Source organism: Hyla sarda, chromosome 9 (assembly GCF_029499605.1).
Source record: "Hyla sarda isolate aHylSar1 chromosome 9, aHylSar1.hap1, whole genome shotgun sequence".
NCBI lineage: Eukaryota > Metazoa > Chordata > Amphibia > Anura > Hylidae > Hyla > Hyla sarda.
In genome coordinates, this window is record NC_079197.1 from 174037859 (window position 1) to 174059688 (window position 21830).

A 21830-nucleotide genomic window follows, 5' to 3' on the forward strand; every position below is an offset into this window, starting at 1 on the left:
AATAATACCGTCATCGTACCGATACCACACTGCTATACAATAATACCATCATCAGACCAACTCCGCACCGCTATACAATAATACCATGATCCAACCGACTCCACACCGCTATACAATAATATCATCATCAAACCAACTCCACTCTGCTATACAATAATATCATCATCAAACCAACTCCACTCTGCTATATAATAATTCCGTCATCATACCGACTCCACTCTACTATACAATAATACCATCATCAAACCGACTCCACTCTGCTATACAATAATACCGTCATCAAACCAACTCCACTCTGCTATACAATAATACCATCATCATACCAACTCCACTCTGCTATACAATAATATCATCATCACACCGAATCCACTCTGCTATACAATAATACCATCATCAAACCAACTCCACACCGCTATATAATACCATCATCAAACCGACTCCACTCTGCTATACAATAATACCATCATCAAACCGACTCCACTCTACTATACAATAATACCATCATCAAACCGACTCCACTCTGCTATACAATAATACCGTCATCAAACCAACTCCACTCTGCTATACATTAAGATCATCATCAAACCAACTCCACTCTGCTATACAATAATACCATCATCAAACCAACTCCACTCTGCTATACAATAAGATCATCATCAAACCAACTCCACTCTGCTATACAATAATACCATCATCAAACCGACTCCACTCTGCTATACAATAATACCATCATCAAACCAACTCCACTCTGCTATATAATAATTCCGTCATCATACCGACTCCACTCTACTATACAATAATACCATCATCAAACCGACTCCACTCTGCTATACAATAATACCGTCATCAAACCAACTCCACACCGCTATACAATAATACCATCATCACACCAACTCCACTCTGCTATACATTAAGATCATCATCAAACCAACTCCACTCTGCTATACAATAATACCATCATCAAACCGACTCCACTCTGCTATACAATAATACCATCATCACACCAACTCCACTCTGCTATACAATAAGATCATCATCAAACCAACTCCACTCTGCTATACAATAAGATCATCATCAAACCGACTCCACACCGAAAATACAATACAACCGTCATCAAACCAACTCCACTCTGCTATACAATAATATCATCATCAAACCAACTCCACACCGCTATACAATAATACCATCATCAAACCAACTCCACTCTGCTATACAATAATACCATCATCAAACCGACTCCACCCTGCTATACAATAATACCATCATCAAACCAACTCCACTCTGCTATACAATAATATCATCATCAAACCAACTCCACTCTGCTATACAATAATATCATCATCAAACCAACTCCACACCGCTATACAATGATACCATCATCAAACCAACTCCACTCTGCTATACAATAATATCATCATCAAACCAACTCCACACCGCTATACAATAATATCATCATCAAACCAACTCCACACCGCTATACAATGATACCATCATCAAACCAACTCCACTCTGCTATACAATAATACCATCATCAAACCGACTCCACACCGCTATACAATAATACCATCATCACACCAACTCCACTCTGCTATACAATAATATTATCATCAAACCGACTCCACATTTCTATACCATCATCCTGTCGTCTAACCGACTCTTCACCACTATACAATAATTATCTTATCAAACCAACTCCCCACTGCTATACTCTATATCCATCATAAAACTGGCTCCATACTACTATACCATAATACTGTAATCAAAATGACTTCACACTGCTAGATCATCATCCTGTTAACAAACTGACTCCACATCACTATCTCATAATCCCGTCACACTGACTCCACACTCCTATACCATATACCGTCACACTGACTCCACACCCCTATACCATAATACCGTCACACTGACTCCACACTCCTATACCATGTACCGTCACACTGACTCCACACTCCTATACCATAATACCGTCACACTGACTCCAAACTCCTATACCATATACCGTCACACTGACTCCACACTCCTATACCATATACCGTCACACTGACTCCACACTCCTACACCATATACCGTCACACTGACTCCACACTCCTATACCATATACCGTCACACTGACTCCACACCCCTATACCATGTACCGTCACACTGACTCCACACTCCTATACCATAATACCGTCACACTGACTCCAAACTCCTATACCATATACCGTCACACTGACTCCACACTCCTATACCATATACCGTCACACTGACTCCACACTCCTATACTATATACCGTGACACTGACTCCACACTCCTATACCATATACCGTCACACTGACTCCACACTCCTATACTATATACCGTGACACTGACTCCACACTCCTATACCATATACCGTCACACTGACTCCACACTCCTATACCATATACCGTCACACTGACTCCACACTCCTACACCATATACCGTCACACTGACTCCACACTCCTACACCATATACCGTCACACTGACTCCGCACTCCTATACCATATACCGTCACACTGACTCCGCACCCCTATACCATAATACCGTCACACTGACTCCACACTCCTATACCATATACCGTCATACTGACTCCACACTCCTACACCATATACCGTCACACTGACTCCACACCCCTATACCATAATACCGTCACACTGACTCCACACTCCTATACCATATACCGTCACACTGACTCCGCACCCCTATACCATAATACCGTCACACTGACTCCACACCCCTCTACCATAATACCGTCACACTGACTCCACACTCCTATACCATATACCGTCACACTGACTCCACACCCCTCTACCATAATACCGTGACACTGACTCCACACTCCTACACCATATACCGTGACACTGACTCCACACTCCTATACTATATATCGTCACACTGACTCCACACTCCTACACCATATACCGTCACACTGACTCCACACTCCTACACCATATACCGTCGCACTGACTCCACACTCCTACACCATATACCGTCACACTGACTCCACACCCCTATAACATAATACCGTCACACTGACTCCACACTCCTATACCAAATACCGTCACACTGACTCCACACTCCTATACCATATACCGTCACACTGACTCCACACTCCTATACCATATACCGTCACACTGACTCCACACTCCTATATCATATACCGTCACACTGACTCCGCACCCCTATACCATATACCGTCACACTGACTCCACACCCCTCTACCATAATACCGTGACACTGACTCCACACTCCTACACCATATACCGTGACACTGACTCCACACTCCTACACCATATACCGTGACACTGACTCCACACTCCTATACCATATACTGTCACACTGACTCCACACTCCTATACCATAATACCGTCACACTGACTCCACATCCTATACTATATACCGTCACACTGACTCCGCACCCCTATACCATAATACCGTCACACTGACTCCACACTCCTATACCATATACCGTCACACTGACTCCGCACCCCTATACCATAATACAGTCACACTGACTCCACACCCCTATACCATATACCGTCACACTGACTCCACACTCCTATACCATATACCGTCACACTGACTCCACACTCCTATACCATATACCGTCACACTGACTCCACACTCCTATACCATATACCGTCACACTGACTCCGCACCCCTATACCATAATACCGTCACACTGACTCCACACCCCTATACCATATACCGTCACACTGACTCCACACTCCTATACCATATACCGTCACACTGACTCCACACTCCTATACCATATACCGTCACACTGACTCCGCACCCCTATACCATAATACAGTCACACTGACTCCACACCCCTATACCATATACCGTCACACTGACTCCACACTCCTATACCATATACCGTCACACTGACTCCACACTCCTATACCATATACCGTCACACTGACTCCGCACCCCTATACCATAATACCGTCACACTGACTCCGCACCCCTATACCATAATACCGTCACACTGACTCCGCACCCCTATACCATAATACCGTCACACTGACTCCGCACCCCTATACCATAATACCGTCACACTGACTCCGCACCCCTATACCATAATACCGTCACACTGACTCCGCACCCCTATACCATAATACCGTCACACTGACTCCACACCACTAGACAATCATCCTGTCATCAAACTGACAATATCAGAGAGTTCCATTGTCTCACTGCTCTTCCAGCAACAGCTGGAGGCACCCCTGGTTGGAAAACACTGATCTATACTATATACTAGCATAGTCCAACATGCTGGGAGTTGAAGTTTTGCAACAGCTGGAGGCACCCCTGTTGAGAACCACTGATCTATACTACATACTACTATATAGTCCAACATGCTGAGAGTTGTAGTTTTGCAACAGCTGGAGGCACCCGACCTATGCTGGGAGTTGTAGTTTTCTTTTGGGGCAGCTGCTGAGCCACAGGCTGTATCAACTCCTGAATTTAATTTAAAAAAAAAGCGATCAAAAAGTCCCGTCAAAACAAAAATGGTCCTGTTAAAAACTACAGATTGGGGTGCAAAAAATTACCCTCAGACATCCCCGTATAAGGAGAAAAAAGTTATAGGGGGCAGAATGGGACAAAATTTTCCCCACATGTGTGTATCCTGTGATGTCACGCATATATAATTAATTATGCAAATTAGCATGGCTGGTATGCTTTTTCAAGAAAAGTGGCAACTTTAGGGTTGTGTAACCCACCATGGTCACCATCTCTGCACCCGCTTCAGGTCTTCTACATACATGATTGTCCTATGTCACCATAAGGGTGCGTTCACACTGCGGATATCTCGCTGAATCTACGCTCGTGGAATTCAGCGAGCGGAGATTCAGCCTGGCAGCCGCCGCCAAAATTCTTCGGGGGTAGGACCGCGCGGCACTGCGCTGTCACCATTGATGGCTAAGCAGTATTGGCGGAATTCCGCTCAAAGAATGAACATGTTGTTAAAGGGGTATTCCATGAAAAAAACTTTTTTTTTCCATATCAACTAGCTCCAGAAAGTTAAACAGATTTGTAATTTACTTCTAGTAAAAAAAAACTTAATCCTACCAGTACTTATCAGCTGCTGAAATTGAGTTGTTCTTTTCTGTCTGACCACAGTGTTCTCTGCTGACACCTCTGTCTGTCTCAGGAACTGTCCAGAGCAGGAGAGGTTTGCTATGGGGATTTGCTCCTAATCTGGACAGTTCCTGACAGCTCAACTTCAGCAGCTGATAAGTAGTGGAAGGATTAAGATTTTTTAATAGAAGTAATTTACAAATCGGTTTAACTTGATATGAAAAAAATAGTTTTTCACCGGAATACCCCTTTAGGGTACGTTCACATGTACGCAGATTTGATGCACAGGATTTTCTGCTACAGATTTCAATGTAAGGCCACGTTTTTGCCATACTGTTTTCAATCAGTTTTTCTAAAGAAAACCGTCTGCAAAAAAAAAAAAAAACCCCGAATGGAACAATATGGAAACATATGGGAAAAAGTAAACTGTATCCGTTTTTAATCCGTATAATAGTGCATACAGTTCCATCCATTTTTAATTTATTTTTTTTAAACATACATTTTTTTTAAATTTAATTGAAACTAAAACATTTTTCAAATTTTTAATTTTAGGATTCAAATGCACATGTGCAAAGTAAAAACCGTATAAGGTTTCCCATATGGAACTTTATACATGTGCGTTTCCCATTGACATCCATGTTTTTTTTTAAAACGTATGTGGTTGCAATACAGTTTTTAACCCGGAGACAAAATCGTGGTCAACAAACCATATTGCAAACAAACCGTACGCAACCGGATGCAAACGGTTTTCAATTGTTTGTCTATGTATACGGTTTTCAATGCGGTTCCATACGTTTTCTATAATGAAAACATATACGGGAACCGTACTTGAAAAACGTGGTGTGAACCCACCCTAAACTAAATGACTGAGCACAGCTTCCAATCAGCAGTTACAAATCCTGCGCATCAAATCTGCGCAGGATCCTGTATGTGTGACTGCACCCTTAGCGGAATTCCGCGGTGTGAACTTAACATTGGTGTGAATGGTTCTCCCCGAGACCCGTTCACACTGCGGAATTTCAGCGGCGGACAATTATTTGTTCATTCTTTGCGCGGATTCTGCGGGCACTGCATAGCCGTCAATGGTGACGGCTCAGTGCCCCGCGGCCCTAGCGCCTAAGTAATTTCGGTGGCGGTGAATTCAGCGAGCGGAGATTCCGCAATGTGAACGCACATTAGGGTACGTTCACACGAGCGGATTTACAGCACATTTTATCCGCTGTAGAAGGCCCGCTCTATGCTGTCTTTACATGTGCCTGCTCGTAGCGGCAATACGCCACAACGACCAGTCACCATGCAGTGATGTGCGCGGCCACTCTCCCTGCTCTGAGCTAGGCAGAGAGCTCCCGCGATGTGCGAGTATACAGTGGTCCCTCAACATACAATGGTAATCCGTTCCAAATGAACCATCGTTTGTTGAAACCATCGCATGTTGAGGGATCCGTGCAATGGAAAGAATGGGAAGTCATACTCACCTGTCCCCGCCGCTCCGGACCGTCACCGCTCGTGACCGCTGCCCTGGATGTCGCCCTCCATCGCTGTCCGCGTCCCCGGGGTGTCCCCGACGCTCCGGGCATCTCTGCTTCCCCAGGATCCTCGCTCTCTGTCGCCGTCATCACGTCACTACGCTCCTATTGGATGACGGGACGGCGTGCGCGGCGATGTGATGACGACGAAGGGGAGCGCCAGCGATGCAGGGGATCGTGAAGAGGACAGCTAAGAGCCCCGAGGACAGGTAAGTGATCGTCAGCGGACCATACGGGGCACCGTAAACGGCTATCCGGTGGCAGCTGAAGCAGTCTGCGCTGCCGTTTATGCGAAGGCCCCGACATACAAAAGCATCGTATGTTGATGCTGCCTCTGAGAGGCCATTGTATGTTGAAATTATCGTATGTCGGGGGGGGGGGGGTCACTGTACTGCGACTCGCACATCGCAGTGTGTCTGCTTGTAGGGGCGTATTGCCACTACGAGCAGGCACATGTAAAGACAGCATAGAGCAGACCTTCACCAGCGGATCCGCAGTGAAATACGCTGTGAAAATCCGCTCGTGTGAACGTACCCTTAAAATTCACTGGGCGGAATTCTGCGGGAATTACGTAGTGTGAACGCACCCTAAAAAATGATCAGAATTCCCATAAGGCCATGCAGCAATGGAGGCCCTATCCCCCACCCACCTCCAGGTGGTCATTACTGCACTTTCACCTGCACTCACATTTAACCCCTACATGTCGGGATTATGGCCTCCACTATAGACGGTGCTGAGCTTGGTTGGGTTTGGGGTGGGGTGTTTTGGCGTGTGACGGGGGCTGTAGAATGTGGCACTTCTCTCTTCACACCTGCCAGTGACTTTCTGGTCAGCAAATAGCAGAGTATAAGATCTACCAGGAGGAGACGCCGCAGGAGGAGACATGGAGTCCAGACCTCTCCTGGGGTCGCAGAGGAGCCAGCAGGATGCCATTTTCTGGGTACGCGTGCGCAGGGCGCTGTTGGTCCTCTTCTTTTTGTCCTTTGCGGTGCTCGCCAGCTTTGCCACCATTCTTCTCGTCCAAGCGTATAAGCCGCCTCCACCCAGCGCTTGGTACCAACGTAAAGTCATCTGCCGCCACACAGGACCCCGGACGGGTGAGTTATGTGAACATGTAGGAGAACGTGTAAGATGGGTTCAAGATGGCAGGCGGTGATATGTGTAGGGGGGAAGAGTGGTGCAGTTGCCCATAGCAACCAATCAGATTGCTTCTTTCATTTTACCAGAGGGCTCTTCAAAAATGAGAGAATCTGGTTGCTACGGGCAACTGTTCAACCTTTAGCTCTTGCCCATAGCAACCAATCAGATCGCTTCTTTCATTTTACCAGAGGGCTCTTCAAAAATGAGAGAATCTGGTTGCTACGGGCAACTGTTCAACCTTTAGCTCTTGCCCATAGCAACCAATCAGATTGCTTCTTTCATTTTACCAGAGGGCTCTTCAAAAATGAAAGAAACTGGTTGCTACAGGCAACTGTTCAACCTTTAGCTCTTGCCCATAGCAACCAATCAGATCGCTTCTTTCATTTTACCAGAGGGCTCTTCAAAAATGAGAGAATCTGGTTGCTACGGGCAACTGTTCAACCTTTAACTCTGCGCAGGTTTTGATAACTCTTCCCCCAGTGTCCGTAAATTTGTGAAACTACAACTCCCAGCAGACTCGGATGAGGCGACATTTTAGATGTGTGTGTACGATTGTGTTTGCTCTGTCAGTGTTTTGCAACCAGGGTGCCTCCAGCTGTTGCAAAACTACAACTCCCAGCAGACAGGGATGAGGCGACATTTTAGGTGTGTTTGTGTGTGTGTATGATTGTGTTTGCTCTGTCAGTGTTTCCCAACCAGTGTGCCTCCAGCTGTTGCAAAACTACAACTCCCAGCAGACAGGGATGAGGCGACATTTTAGGTGTTTGTGTGTGTGTATGATTGTGTTTGCTCTGTCAGTGTTTCCCAACCAGTGTGCCTCCAGCTGTTGCAAAACTACAACTCCCAGCATGCCCGGACAGCCAAAGGCTGTCCGGGCATGCTGGGAGTTGTAGTTTTGCAACAGCTTGAGGCACACTGGTTGGGAAACACTGCCATATGTTGTTAACCCCAGGTGTCCCTGCTTAGGCAGCTGATGCCATCAGTACATGGCTCCTTTGGCACCAGGGCAGATGCCGCTAGCACTTGTGGTCATCTAGTTGCTTTGGCGAAAAGGGACATTCAGTCAGGAATCTTGCATCTGTTTTTTTTTTTGCACCATAGGCTATTACTGAAGAATAATGTAGAGATTCTTGTGCATGCCTAGTGCTTACCTGTTATATCTGATGTGGCAGGCACGGGTTTCTCTGGAATGATTTCCTAATGCTGCCTACATTTCTCATGAATCATCTGGCTTTGCAGAGAGGGGTTAGAGTCTGATCACTGCACCTGGTCATCGAATTAGGCTGCTGGTGTTGAAGCTGCCCCAAGTGAACAGACTAGACTAAGTGAATTAGGGTTAGTTCACATTTTGTGCAGTTTTGGTGCCTTTTCTTATTCAAATTTTATTTTATTTTTTCCCCACCTTTAAAGGGGTACTCCCATGAAAACTTTTTATTTTTTATTTTTTTAAATCAACTGGTGCCTGAAAATTAAACGGATTTGTAAATGACTTCTATTAAACAAATCTTAATCCGTCCAGTACTTTTTTTTAGGGGCTATATACTACAGAGGAAATGGTTTACTTTTTAGATTTCTCTGTCATGACCACAGTGCGCTCTGCTGACATCTCTGTCCATTTTAGGAACTGTCCAGAGCAGCATATGTTTGCTATGGGGATTTTCTCCTGCTCTGGACAGTTCCTAAAATGGACAGAGATGTCAGCAGAGAGCACTGTGGTCATAACATCAGAGAAATCTAATAAGTAAAACATTTCCTCTGTAGTATATAGCCCCTGAAAAGTACTGGAAGGATTAAGATTTTTTTTTTTTTTCTGGCACCAGTTGATTTAAAAAAAATGTTTAAAAGTTTTCCATGGGAGTACCCCTTTTTAAATTTAGGATGAGAATGTGATTTGACTTATTACCTATTTTATGATGATTTGAAGTCTGTAGGCTGTGCTCACACGTTGAGTTTTTCTACATATTTTTTTACTTTAATTTGGCTGTTCTGGCTTTGATTTTCCAAACTTGTGGCAAAGGAAAAAAAAAAATAATTGTACTGTGCTTTGCATAATTGCAGTAAAATATCCCAAAATTGCAGCAAACATTGTGCTAAAAACAAAACTCACAAAAAAATTATAAATAAATAAAATGGGACTATATATATATATATATATATATATATATATATATATATATATATATATATATATATATATATATATATATATATATATATATATATTATAAAAAAAAAAAAAATTCTCCTGATCGCATAGAGATAGCAGCAGTATACAGATAGAGCTAGAGGGGAAGTGTATACCTACTATATATCCTGATCTCAGAGAGAGCTGGAGGGGAGATGTATAACAACCATATATCCTGATTCCATAGAGACAGCAGCAGTATACAGAGAGCTGGAGAGGAAGTGTATGCCTACTATATGAGAGAGAGAGATAGATAGAGAGACTGAGACTGTGTGTGAGAGAGAGACTGAGACTGTGTGTGAGAGAGAGACTGAGACTGTGTGTGAGAGAGAGACTGAGACTGTGTGTGAGAGAGAGACTGAGACTGTGTGTGAGAGAGAGACTGAGACTGTGTGTGAGAGAGAGACTGAGACTGTGTGTGAGAGAGAGACTCTGAGACTGTGTGAGAGAGAGACTGAGACTACTATATATCCTGATACCAGAGCAAGCGCTGGAGGGGAGGTGTATAACTATCCTGATTCCATAGAGAGCAGCAGTATACAGATAGCGCTGGAGAGGAAGTGTATACCTACTATATATCCTGATACCATAGAGATAGCAGCAGTATACAGATAGAGCTGGGAGCCAGCAGGAGGCATCTGACTAACCCCCCCCCCCCCCCCATTCATTCTTTTCTCCTACAGATGTAACAAAAAGGATACAGGAGTCCTCTTCCCTGGGGTGCGGGGGGGTGGTCTTCGCCCAGGAGGAGGTGAAGACCCCCGGTCTGCGAGCTCTAGTGACGGAGGGGAAGCAATATGGTAGGTGGACGTGATGTTCTGTATGACCTCACTGATGACCCCCCCCCCCCCCCCGAGTCCTGACCACCTCTCTGTCCCTCATGTTTCCAGGTGTCCACATCATCCTTGAGGTCCAGGTACTGGAGGAGTATAACGGGACTCTGCTCCGGGGGCTGAAGGTGATGACGAGTCTTATACTGGATTATTAGATCTATGACATCATTGTACGATATGATGTCATACAGCCTGCAGGAGAGGTTTGGAGATGCAGTGGGGATGTAACGTAAAGTTCTGTACCTGGGGGTGATGGTCTGCAGGCTCCACATCTGCTGTGGAGAAAACTGAGTGTACATATAGACAAGTGGTCAACAAACTGTGGACCTCCAGCTGTTGCGAAAGTTCAACTCACACAAGCCCACAAAGGTCGGGACACGTGTTCACTTGTACTGAGGAAACATGGTCCCCTTTATGCCCTAGACCAGTGGTCTCCAAACTGTGTCCCTCAAGATGTTGCAAAACTACAACTCCCAGCATGCCCAGACAGCCAACGGCTGTCTGGGCATGCTGGGAGTTGTAGTTTTGCAACAGCTGTAGGCACCCCTGGTTGTGAAAAACTGACCTATACGATATAGTCCAACATGCTGGGAGTTGTAGTTTTGCAACAGCTGGAGGCACCCCTGGTTGGGAAACATTGACCTGTATTAATATATATAGTCCAACATGCTGGGAGTTGTAGTTTTGCAACAGCTGGAGACCCCTCAGCTACTCCTAAAGTTAACTAACCAGAATCTTCTTGTGCAGGACGCAGCACGGGGATGGATGGCCGATGGAGCGTCTGGGTTCCAGCTGTTGGGAGGACAGAAAGAAACTGTAATGATGGTGAGAGGGGAAATGAGGGGAACCATCAACACTCCCTATTACGGGCCCCTGATCATCGTGTCACTCTTATGTGTGTAACAGGATTTTAGGGGTGTCCGCCTTTATTCCTGGGGTCCCCTACCCTTCTCTGCACTTGGCAGGCCAATCCTGAGCCACCACTATCTGGGATACATACCTGCAGCAGTGCCTCCACCCAATGGAGCATCCAGGGTATGGGTGTTTGGGGTCCCGTTGGGAACATCTCTGAACGATTAATTGGACTGACCCAAAGCTAACTTGAAACTTTGTATTAAATAAAGAAAAAACAACCATGCACAACACAAAATCAGAAAAATGCAGTGTGTGTGTGTATATGTGTATATATATATATATATATATATATATATATATATATATATATATATATATATATATATATATATATATATATATATATATATATATATATATATATATATATATATATATATTTTGTGTCTCACACGCCTGCAGCTCACCGTAATCTTCACCTTAGTGGCCATTGGGTACCTTCAGTTTGTGCACACTAAATAGATGGGGACCATACAAAGTCCTGCTCCACACTGTTACTTGGAGTAGGCTGAAACTCTCCAAAGGTCCACAAACTGATCTTAAAGGGGTACTCTGTCCCAAGACATCTTTTCCTCTATCCAAAGGATAGGGGATAAGAGGTCTGATCGCACGGGACCCCCCCCGCGATCTCCCTGCTGCACCCGGTGTTTGTTTAGAGTGTCGGGTGCAGTGCCGGAGGCCACACCCCCTCAATGAAAGTCTATGGGAGTGACGCCCCCTCACATAGACTTGCATTGAGGAGGCATGGGTGACGTCGTGAGCAGGGCGTGGCAGTGACGTCACAAGCCTCCGCATCGCCAGTAATCCGATACATAGCAAAGTTCGTTCCGTGCACCAGATGTCTGGGGTGCATCAGCTGAGATCGCGGGGGTGATCCCCCCCCCCCCCCCCCACGATCAGACATATTATCCCCTATCCTTTTGGATAGAGGATGAGACGTCTAGTGGCGGAGTACCCCTTTTAAGGTCTTTTTATTTTTTTATCGCTATGTGAATTCATGGTGCCCTATTGTGGGGCATGCAAGAATACTTCAGGTTTACCCTTACATAGGCTGTATTAGGATCAACCCAGCTTTCCTGTAACCATCTCTGGATCCCTGCTACTTGCTAGGAGATTCTTCTCAGCTGCTGCAGCACTCTTGGGGCCAGATCCCGGTTAGCTGCGTACTCTGTGTCCTCTCTCATCTGGCTCTGCAGCAATTGAAAAAAAAAAAAAAAACACAAGATGGCCACAAGCACGTGTACAAAGACTCCTCCTTCCCCAGATTTAGTCACTGCTCAGTTAATTTGTTAATACAGTCCGCCATCTAATGGACACTAAATGTAATTGCAGGATACACAACAATAATCCCAGGGGGCTGCATAAAGCATCGGTGACTTTGTTGGGGGCAGTATGGATACTTACAGTGCGGTGAGTGATCACAGCACGTCGTCGTTTTTTTACAGGTGTCTCAGATACTCCTGGATGAAGTAGAGACGATCAGCGGGGAGGAACGGTAACAAACTCGTAATCACTAAACTAAGTAATAAAAAATACAAGAGATGACAACTCTAACAAACGTCTCTACCTAGGCTGATCCTGCTTCCTGACTGGCTATGTGATGATGAGGATATCCCCAAAAATAAGTCAAACCTTCTGCGCACCTGTTCTATTCCTGAATGGAACCTGCAAAATGTCGCTGTGGGAGCGGAAATGAAGAACGTGGCCTGGAAGGTGAGGGGTTAAGAGCAGGAAGATGGGGGAGCAGGAGGTGATGTGTATGTTTTATAAATAACACTGTACCCTCCGCAGGTGGATGTTGGTGACATGGACACTCTGGGACTGAGACAATTCCAGGCTGTCACCCTGCCCGGAACTGTTATGTTGTCCCTGAACCAGGTGAGTAACCCCAGGGTCACACAACCCAAACCAAAGGTCAACTCACTGCATACCAGGAATACACATGAATACAGAGCCGAGAGGTCCTGAGAATATAGTAATGGCTTAGATACAGAGGACGGTATCACAAATAACTCGTACATGAGGCAATATTATAGCAGTTATATGCTTGTATATAGGAGCAGTATTATAGTAGTTATATTCTTGTATATAGGGGGCAGTATTATAGTAGTTGTATTCTTGTATATAGGGGCAGTATTATAGTAGTTATATTCTTGTATATAGGAGCAGTATTATAGTAGTTATATTCTTGTATATAGGAGCAGTATTATAGTAGTTATATTCTTGTATATAGGAGCAGTATTATAGTAGTTATATTCTTGTATATAGGAGCAGTATTATAGTAGTTATATTCTTGTATATAGGAGCAGTATTATAGTAGTTATATTCTTGTATATAGGAGGCAGTATTATAGTAGATATATTCTTGTATATAGGAGCAGTATTATAGTAGTTATATTCTTGTATATAGGAGGCAGTATTATAGTAGTTATATTCTTGTATATAGGAGCAGTATTATAGTAGATATATTCTTGTATATAGGAGACAGTATTAGTGTAGTTATATTCTTGTACATAGGGGGCAGTATTATAGTAGTTATATTCTTGTATATAGGAGGCAGTATTATAGTAGTTATATTCCCGTATATAGGAGCAGTATTATAATAGTTATATTCTTGTATATAGGGGGCAGTATTATAGTAGTTGTATTCTTGTATATAGGGGCAGTATTATAGTAGTTATATTCTTGTATACAGGAGGCAGTATTATAGTAGTTATATTCTTGTATATAGGAGCAGTATTATAGTAGTTATATTCTTGTATATAGGAGGCAGTATTATAGTAGTTATATTCTTGTATATAGGAGGCAGTATTATAGTAGTTATATTCTTGTATATAGGAGGCAGTATTATAGTAGTTATATTCTTGTATATAGGGGCAGTATTATAGTAGTTATATTCTTGTATATAGGAGCAGTATTATAGTAGTTATATTCTTGTACATAGGAGGCAGTATTATAGTAGTTATATTCTTGTATATAGGAGGCAGTATTATAGTAGTTATATTCTTGTATATAGGAGCAGTATTATAGTAGTTATATTCTTGTATATAGGAGCAGTATTATAGTAGTTATATTCTTGTACATAGGAGGCAGTATTATAGTAGTTATATTCTTGTACATAGGAGGCAGTATTATTGCTGTTAAGTTTTTAGTCTTCAGGATAATAATTTAGTTTCTCTACAGTCACTGGCTCCGCCCACTTGGCTCCGCTCTCTGCTCTTCCAGCGTTTCCAGAACCCCGCCCTTTACGCCGGTTGGGTGCAGCCTACATCTAATGGCTCCTTCTATAGCGCTGTGTCATCCTGGGGCTGTTCTGCACTTCTAGTTGCCATCAGTGGTCCAGATCAATCTCTCAATGTGTCTCTGCATCTACCTTACTTTTCTGCCTCAGCGAGGTTAATTCTGTCAACCAAAGGGGGGCGCAACCTAGGTCAAGTGTTCCAGGACATGGTACTGCTGGAGCCAGGGGAAGCTCAGCTCCTCCGCCTCACACCACAATGAATCTGCTGAACTCTAATAAAGTTTTTCATGTTTTGATATAAGGAAGGTTTTGTCATTTCTTCTGAACACATAGAGGTTCCAGTATACACACTGTTCAGTCAGGTGCAGTTCACCAGACCAGCCACCAGGGGTCCCTATAGGACTTTTCCTACCTGCCATCTGTGTAAGGTGTTTTCCTGTACACCTACCCACAGGAACTCACCTCCACCCATTTATTTATTACAGCCTGTATATGTGTTTACCGAGCAGGGAGCCTCCAGCTATTGAAAAACCACAACTCCCAGCATGCCCGGACAGCCTCTGGCTGCTGTATGTTCTAAACTACAATCCCTGAGATATATCACCGCCTGACATCTACTTACCTGCACTACCTCTATAGACCACCCCATACATCTACTTACCTCCACTACCTCTATATACCACCCCTACATCTATTTATCTATACAGTGTATATACCTCTAATTTACCACAACCTCCATATACCACCCCTGACATCTACCTAAACTACCTTTTTTTTATTTACCACCCCCCAGACATCTACTTACCTCAACTACCTCTAAATGCCCCCCTACCCCCGCTTACTACCCCCAGACATCTACATACCACTAAATACACCCCGGCATCTACCTATCTCTATATACCACCCCTGCCTGACAACTACTTGGCATCTATCTCTATATATACCACCCCTGACACTTACTAACCTCCACCTCCTCTGTATACCACCCTATATACCACTTCCCTGCACTACCCCTATATACGACCCCCGCCCCCCCCCCCCTTGATATCTACTTACCTATACTACTTCCTGACATCAACCTATCTCCCACCCCTGACATGTATCCTGTATTCACGCCTCTGACGCCCCTGCTGTGCCCTCTGTACAGAGTTTGCAGCACACTGTATGTTTTCCTGACTGGTGCATATTCACATGAGGCAGATTTTGTTTCATAAATCAATGCCATAAATGTGAATGGGCTTGTATGCAGGTGAAGGAAATAGTTAGAATTTCCCAGTGTTTCCCAACTAAAGTGTCTGCAACTCCTAGCCTTCGGCTGTCTGGGCATGCAGGGAGTCGTAGTTCCGCACAGCTGGAGGCACCCTGGTTGGGAAACGCTGCCTTAGGTTAAAGGGGTATTCCAGGAATTTTTATATTTTTTTATTTTTTTTTATCTCAACTGGCTTTATAAAGTTAAACAGATTTGTAAATTACTTCTATTAAAAATCTTAATCCTTCCAATAATTATCAGCTGCTGAAGTTGAGTTATTTTCTGTCTGGAAACAGCGCTCTCTGCTGACATCTCTGCTTGTCTCAGGAACTGCACAGAGTAGAAGAGGTTTGCTATAGGGATTTGCTTCTACTCTGGACAGTTCCTGAGACACGTGTCATCAGAGAGCACTTAGACAGAAAAGAACAACTGAACTTCAGCAGCTCATAAGTACTGAAAGGATTAAGATTTTTTTAATTGAAGTAATTTACAAATCTGTTTTATATCTCTCAACTGGCTCTAGAAATGTAAACAGTTTTTTTTTCTTTTTTTTTCCTGGATAACTCCTTTTTTAATTAATGTATTTTGATAATGTAGCCTCCGTAGACATTGATGACTTCACGATGAGTAAACCTTGTGTCATCCTCCACATCCTCCAGAACATCCAAATATAGAACCTTATCGGTGACTTATACTGAGGTCCCCTCCACCTGACGGAACACGTCCCCCATAACTGCATCCAGAGGATCATCATTAGTCCTTAACTCTGAATCATCCATTGGTTCAGTGTTTCCTAGCCAGGGTGCCTCCAGCTGTTTAAAAAAAAAACAACTCCCAGCATGCCCTTTTAGTGGCTTTTGTTTTTGTTTTTTCGGCTCGGTGAGTGTCAGTTTTTTTTTTTTTTTAAATAGTGTCAGGCTTTTGGAATTATTATTTTTTTTTCAAAAATGTTAATGTTTTACCGTCCATAGACTTCTAAAGGTAGAAAAAGAAAAAAACACCATGGGGGAGACTTATCAAAACCTGTCCAGAGGAAAAGTTGCCCAGTTGCCCATAGCAACTTTTAAATAAAAGAAGCGATCTGATTGGTTGTTATGGGCAACTGGGCAACTTTTTTCCTTTGCACTGGTTTTGATAACTCTCCCTATGTGTGCAGGTATGTTGGCATTTTTTTCTGGAATGTTTATTTTTTATTTTTTTTTTTTTATTTTCCTCGCAGTGGATAAATAAAATAAAAACACGCCTATACTAATACACAGAATATCTTAGGGAAAAGATGTAACAATTTCTTTTTTTTGTCATATTATAATCTAATATCAGTGATGTCATACAGGGGGCGGGGCTATGATCAGTGTCATTATATTATACACTGCTCAAAAAAATATAACAGATACTGCAACATTTTTAGATTTGCATTTATATATATAATATACACACACACACACACACACACACACACACACTGCTCAAAAATAATAAAGGGAACACTTACACAACACAATGTAACTCCAAGTCACTGACACTTGTGTGAGATCCCACTGTCCACTCAGGAAGAACACTGATTGACAATCAATTTCACATGGAACAGACAACAGGTGGAAATTATAGGCAATTACCAAGACACCCCCAATAAAGGAGTGGTTCTGCAGGTGGTGACCACAGACCACTTCTCAGTTCATATGCTTCCTGGCTGATGTTTTGGACATTTTGAATGCTGGCGGTGCTTTCACTCTAGTGGTAGCATGAGACGGAGTCTACAACCCACACAAGTGGCTCAGGTAGTGCAGCTCATCCAGGATGGTACATCAATGCGAGCTGTGGCAAGAAGGTTTGCTGTGTCTGTCATGTAGTGTCCAGAGCATGGAGGTGCTACCAGGAGACAGGCCAGTACAGCAGGAGACGTGGAGGAGGTCGTAGGAGGGCAACAACCCAGCAGCAGGACCACTACCTCCACCTTTGTGTAAGGAGGAGCAGGAGGAGCACTTCCAGAGCCCTGCAAAATGACCTCCAGCAGACCACAAATGTGCATGTGTCAACTCAAACGGTTAGAAACAGACTCCATGAGGGTGGTATGAGGGCCCGATGTCCACAGGTGGGGGTTGTGCTTACAGCCGAACACCGTGCAGGACGTTTGGCATTTGCCAGAGAACACCAAGATTGGCAAATTCACCACTGGTGCCCTGTGCTCTTCACAGATGAAAGCAGGTTCACACTGAGCACATGTGTTGTAGAAAACCAGACTTGGAATAAGATTCAGCGACAGTGGCGCCTGCCCGGGATAGTGAAATCGCAATAGTTGGAAAAACACAGACAGTCAGTCAGTGATCCTACAACTGATTCCTCCACCAGCCTAGAGAGAAAATCTTCTCTGGAGGTCAGTGTCTGGTTTATTTATTCAGACAACAAAAGGAGGGTTTTCAATAGCCACTCCTATAGTACAGTATCAAATGTCACACCTACAGCCACTGTATCTGGGGTCACACCCACAGTGGACACAGACGAATTACAATATGGTAATTCAGACTCCACTGTGCATTGAGGTTTAAATGTCACTGACCACCATCACATCTGCAGCTGTGCCAATAGTCAATAACAACAAACCTCATTACATTGCACAATATGATGCTCACCATGAAGGCAATATGACAAACCATGTCAACACATGTGACAGACGTGACAGAGTCTGGAGACGCCGTGGAGAACGTTCTGCTGCCTGCAACATCCTCCAGCATGACCGGTTTGGCGGTGGGTCAGTAATGGTGTGGGGTGGCATTTCTTTGGGGGGGGGGGGGGCGCACAGCCCTCCATGTGCTTGCCAGAGGTAGCCTGACTGCCATTAGGTACCGAGATGAGATCCTCAGACCCCTTGTGAGACCATATGCTGGTGCTGTTGGCCCTGGGTTCCTCCTAATACAAGACAATGCTGGACCTCATGTGGCTGGAGTGTGTCCGCAGTTCCTACAAGAGGAAGGCATTGATGCTATGGACTGGCCGCCCGTTCCCCTGAATCCGATTGAGCACATCTGGGACGTCTCGCTCCATCCACCACAGACTGTCCAGGAGTTGGCGGATGCTTTAGTCCAGGTCTGGGAGGACATCCCTCAGGAGACCATCCTCCACCTCATCAGGATCATGCCCAGGCATTGTAGGGAGGTCATACGGGCACGTGGAGGCCACACACACTACTGAGCCTCATTGGGACTTGTATTAAGGACATTACATAAAGTTGGATCAGCCTGTAGTGGGGTTTTCCACTGTGATTTTGAGTGACTCCATATCCAGACCTCCAGGAGTTGATACATTTCATTTCCATTGATAATTTTTGTGAGATTTTGTTGTCAGCGAATTCAACTATGTAAAGAGGAAAGTATTTCATACGATTAGTTCATTCATTCAGATCTAGGATGTGTTATCTTAGTGTTCACTTTATTTATTTGAGCAGTGTATAATATCAGTGTTGTCATACAGGGGGCGGGGCTGCGATCACATGTCATTATATTACTATTATATTATATCAGTGATGTCATACAGGGGGCGGGGCTGTGATCACATGTCATTATATTACTATCATATTATATCAGTGATGTCATACAGGGGGCTGGGCTGTGATCACATGTCATTATATTACTATTATATTATATCCGTGATGTCGTACAGAGGGCGGGGCTGTGATCACATGTCATTATATTACTATTATATTATATCAGTGATGTCATACAGGAGGTGGGGCTGTGATCACATGTCATTATATTACTATTATATTATATCAGTGATGTCATACAGGGGGCGGGCTGTGATCACATGTCATTATATTATATCAGTGATGTCATACAGGGGGCGGGGCTGTGATCACATGTCATTATATTACTATCATATTATATCAGTGATGTCGTACAGGGGGCGGGGCTGTGATCACATGTCATTATATTACTATTATATTATATCAGTGATGTCATACAGGGGGCGGGCTGTGATCACATGTAATTATATTATATCAGTGATGTCATACAGGGGGTGGGGCTGTGATCACATGTCATTATATTACTATTATATTATATTAGTGATGTCATACAGGGGGCGGGGCTGTGATCACATGTCATTATATTACTTTTATATTATATCAGTGATGTCATACTGGGGGCGGGGCTGTGATCACATGTCATTATTTTACTATTATATTATATCAGTGATGTCATACAGGGCGGGGCTGTGATCACATGTCATTATATTACTATTATATTATATCAGTGATGTCATACAGGGGGCGGGGCTGTGATCACATGTCATTATATTACTATTATATTATATCAGTGATGTCATACAGGGGGCGGGGCTGTGATCACATGTCATTATATTACTATTATATTATATCAGTGATGTCATACAGGGGGCGGGGCTGTGATCACATGTCATTATATTACTATTATATTATATCAGTGATGTCATACAGGGGGGCGGGGCCGTGATCACATGTCATGATATTACTATTATATCAGTGATGTCATACAGGGGGCGGGGCTGTGATCACATGTCATTATATTACTATTATATTATATCAGTGATGTCATAAAGGGGGATGGGCTGTGATCACATGTCATTATATTACTATTATATTATATTAGTGATGTCATACAGGGGGCGGGGCTGTGATCACATGTCATTATATTACTATTATATTATATCAGTGATGTCATACAGGAGGTGGGGCTGTGATCACATGTCATTATATTACTATTATATTATATCAGTGATGTCATAAAGGGGGATGGGCTGTGATCACATGTCATTATATTACTATTATATTATATTAGTGATGTCATACAGGGGGCGGGGCTGTGATCACATGTCATTATATTACTTTTATATTATATCAGTGATGTCATACTGGGGGCGGGGCTGTGATCACATGTCATTATTTTACTATTATATTATATCAGTGATGTCATACAGGGCGGGGCTGTGATCACATGTCATTATATTATTATTATTATATTATATCAGTGATGTCATACAGGGGGCGGGGCTATGATCACATGTCATTATATTATATTATATCAGTGATGTCATACAGGGGGTGGGGCTGTGATCACATGTCATTATATATACCATTATATCAGTGATGTCATACAGGGGGTGGGGCTGTGATCACATGTCACTATATTACTATTATATTATATCAGTGATGTCATACAGGGGGGCGTGGCCGTGATCACATGTCATGATATTACTATTATATTATATCAGTGATGTCATACAGGGGGTGGGGCTGTGATCACATGTCATTATATTACTATTATATTATATCAGTGATGTCATACAGGGGGTGGGGCTGTGATCACATGCCATTATATATACCATTATATCAGTGATGTCATACAGGGGGCGGGGCTGTGATCACATGTCATTATATTACTTTTATATTATATCAGTGATGTCATACAGGGGGCAGGGCTGTGATCACATGTCATTATATTACTATTATATTATATCAGTGATGTCATACAGGGGCGGGGCTGTGATCACATGTCATTATATTACTATTATATTATATCAGTGATGTCATACAGAGGGCTGGGCTGTGTTCACATGTCATTATATATACCATTATATCAGTGATGTCATACAGGGGGTGGGGCTGTGATCACATGTCATT

At 43.5% G+C, this 21830-nt stretch overlaps 2 protein-coding genes across 7 annotated transcripts in view; one reads left to right on the plus strand and one right to left on the minus strand.

Moving 5' to 3' along the window:
• RTN2 (reticulon 2) overlaps positions 1 to 11559 on the minus strand; it is a 57619-nt gene extending 46060 nt beyond the window's left edge. Inside the window, exon 1 of one of the 6 annotated variants that reach the window (XM_056540725.1) lies at positions 7473 to 7711. In XM_056540725.1, the coding sequence (XP_056396700.1) occupies positions 7473 to 7686 (214 nt within the window). In that variant the 5' untranslated portion in view covers positions 7687 to 7711. Of the gene's footprint in view, positions 1 to 7426; positions 7712 to 8906; positions 8927 to 10807; positions 10869 to 11502 lie in introns of those variants that run through there. The other 5 variants (XM_056540726.1, XM_056540728.1, XM_056540730.1 and 2 more) reach the window with 5 other exon arrangements.
• LOC130291668 (uncharacterized) lies at positions 7581 to 15227 on the plus strand. Its single transcript, XM_056540746.1, has 8 exons — positions 7581 to 7712; positions 10624 to 10740; positions 10831 to 10898; positions 11521 to 11598; positions 13134 to 13183; positions 13260 to 13401; positions 13480 to 13566; positions 14871 to 15227. Exons 4-8 carry the CDS (start codon positions 11539 to 11541, stop codon positions 15186 to 15188), a joined length of 657 nt encoding a protein of 218 aa, XP_056396721.1. The 5' UTR covers positions 7581 to 7712; positions 10624 to 10740; positions 10831 to 10898; positions 11521 to 11538; the 3' UTR covers positions 15189 to 15227.
• Positions 15228 to 21830: the final 6603 nt, after the last annotated feature.

What these genes read in the sequence shown, in the direction of transcription:
- LOC130291668 (XM_056540746.1), top strand. Translation starts at nt 11,539, where the DNA reads ATGGCCGATGGAGCGTCTGGGTTCCAGCTGTTGGGAGGACAGAAAGAA. An exon ending in ACGATCAGCGGGGAGGAACG is followed by an intron (nt 13,184 to 13,259) that starts GTAACAAACTCG and finishes GTCTCTACCTAG; the next exon opens with GCTGATCCTGCTTCCTGACT. An exon ending in TTATGTTGTCCCTGAACCAG is followed by an intron (nt 13,567 to 14,870) that starts GTGAGTAACCCC and finishes GTTTCTCTACAG; the next exon opens with TCACTGGCTCCGCCCACTTG.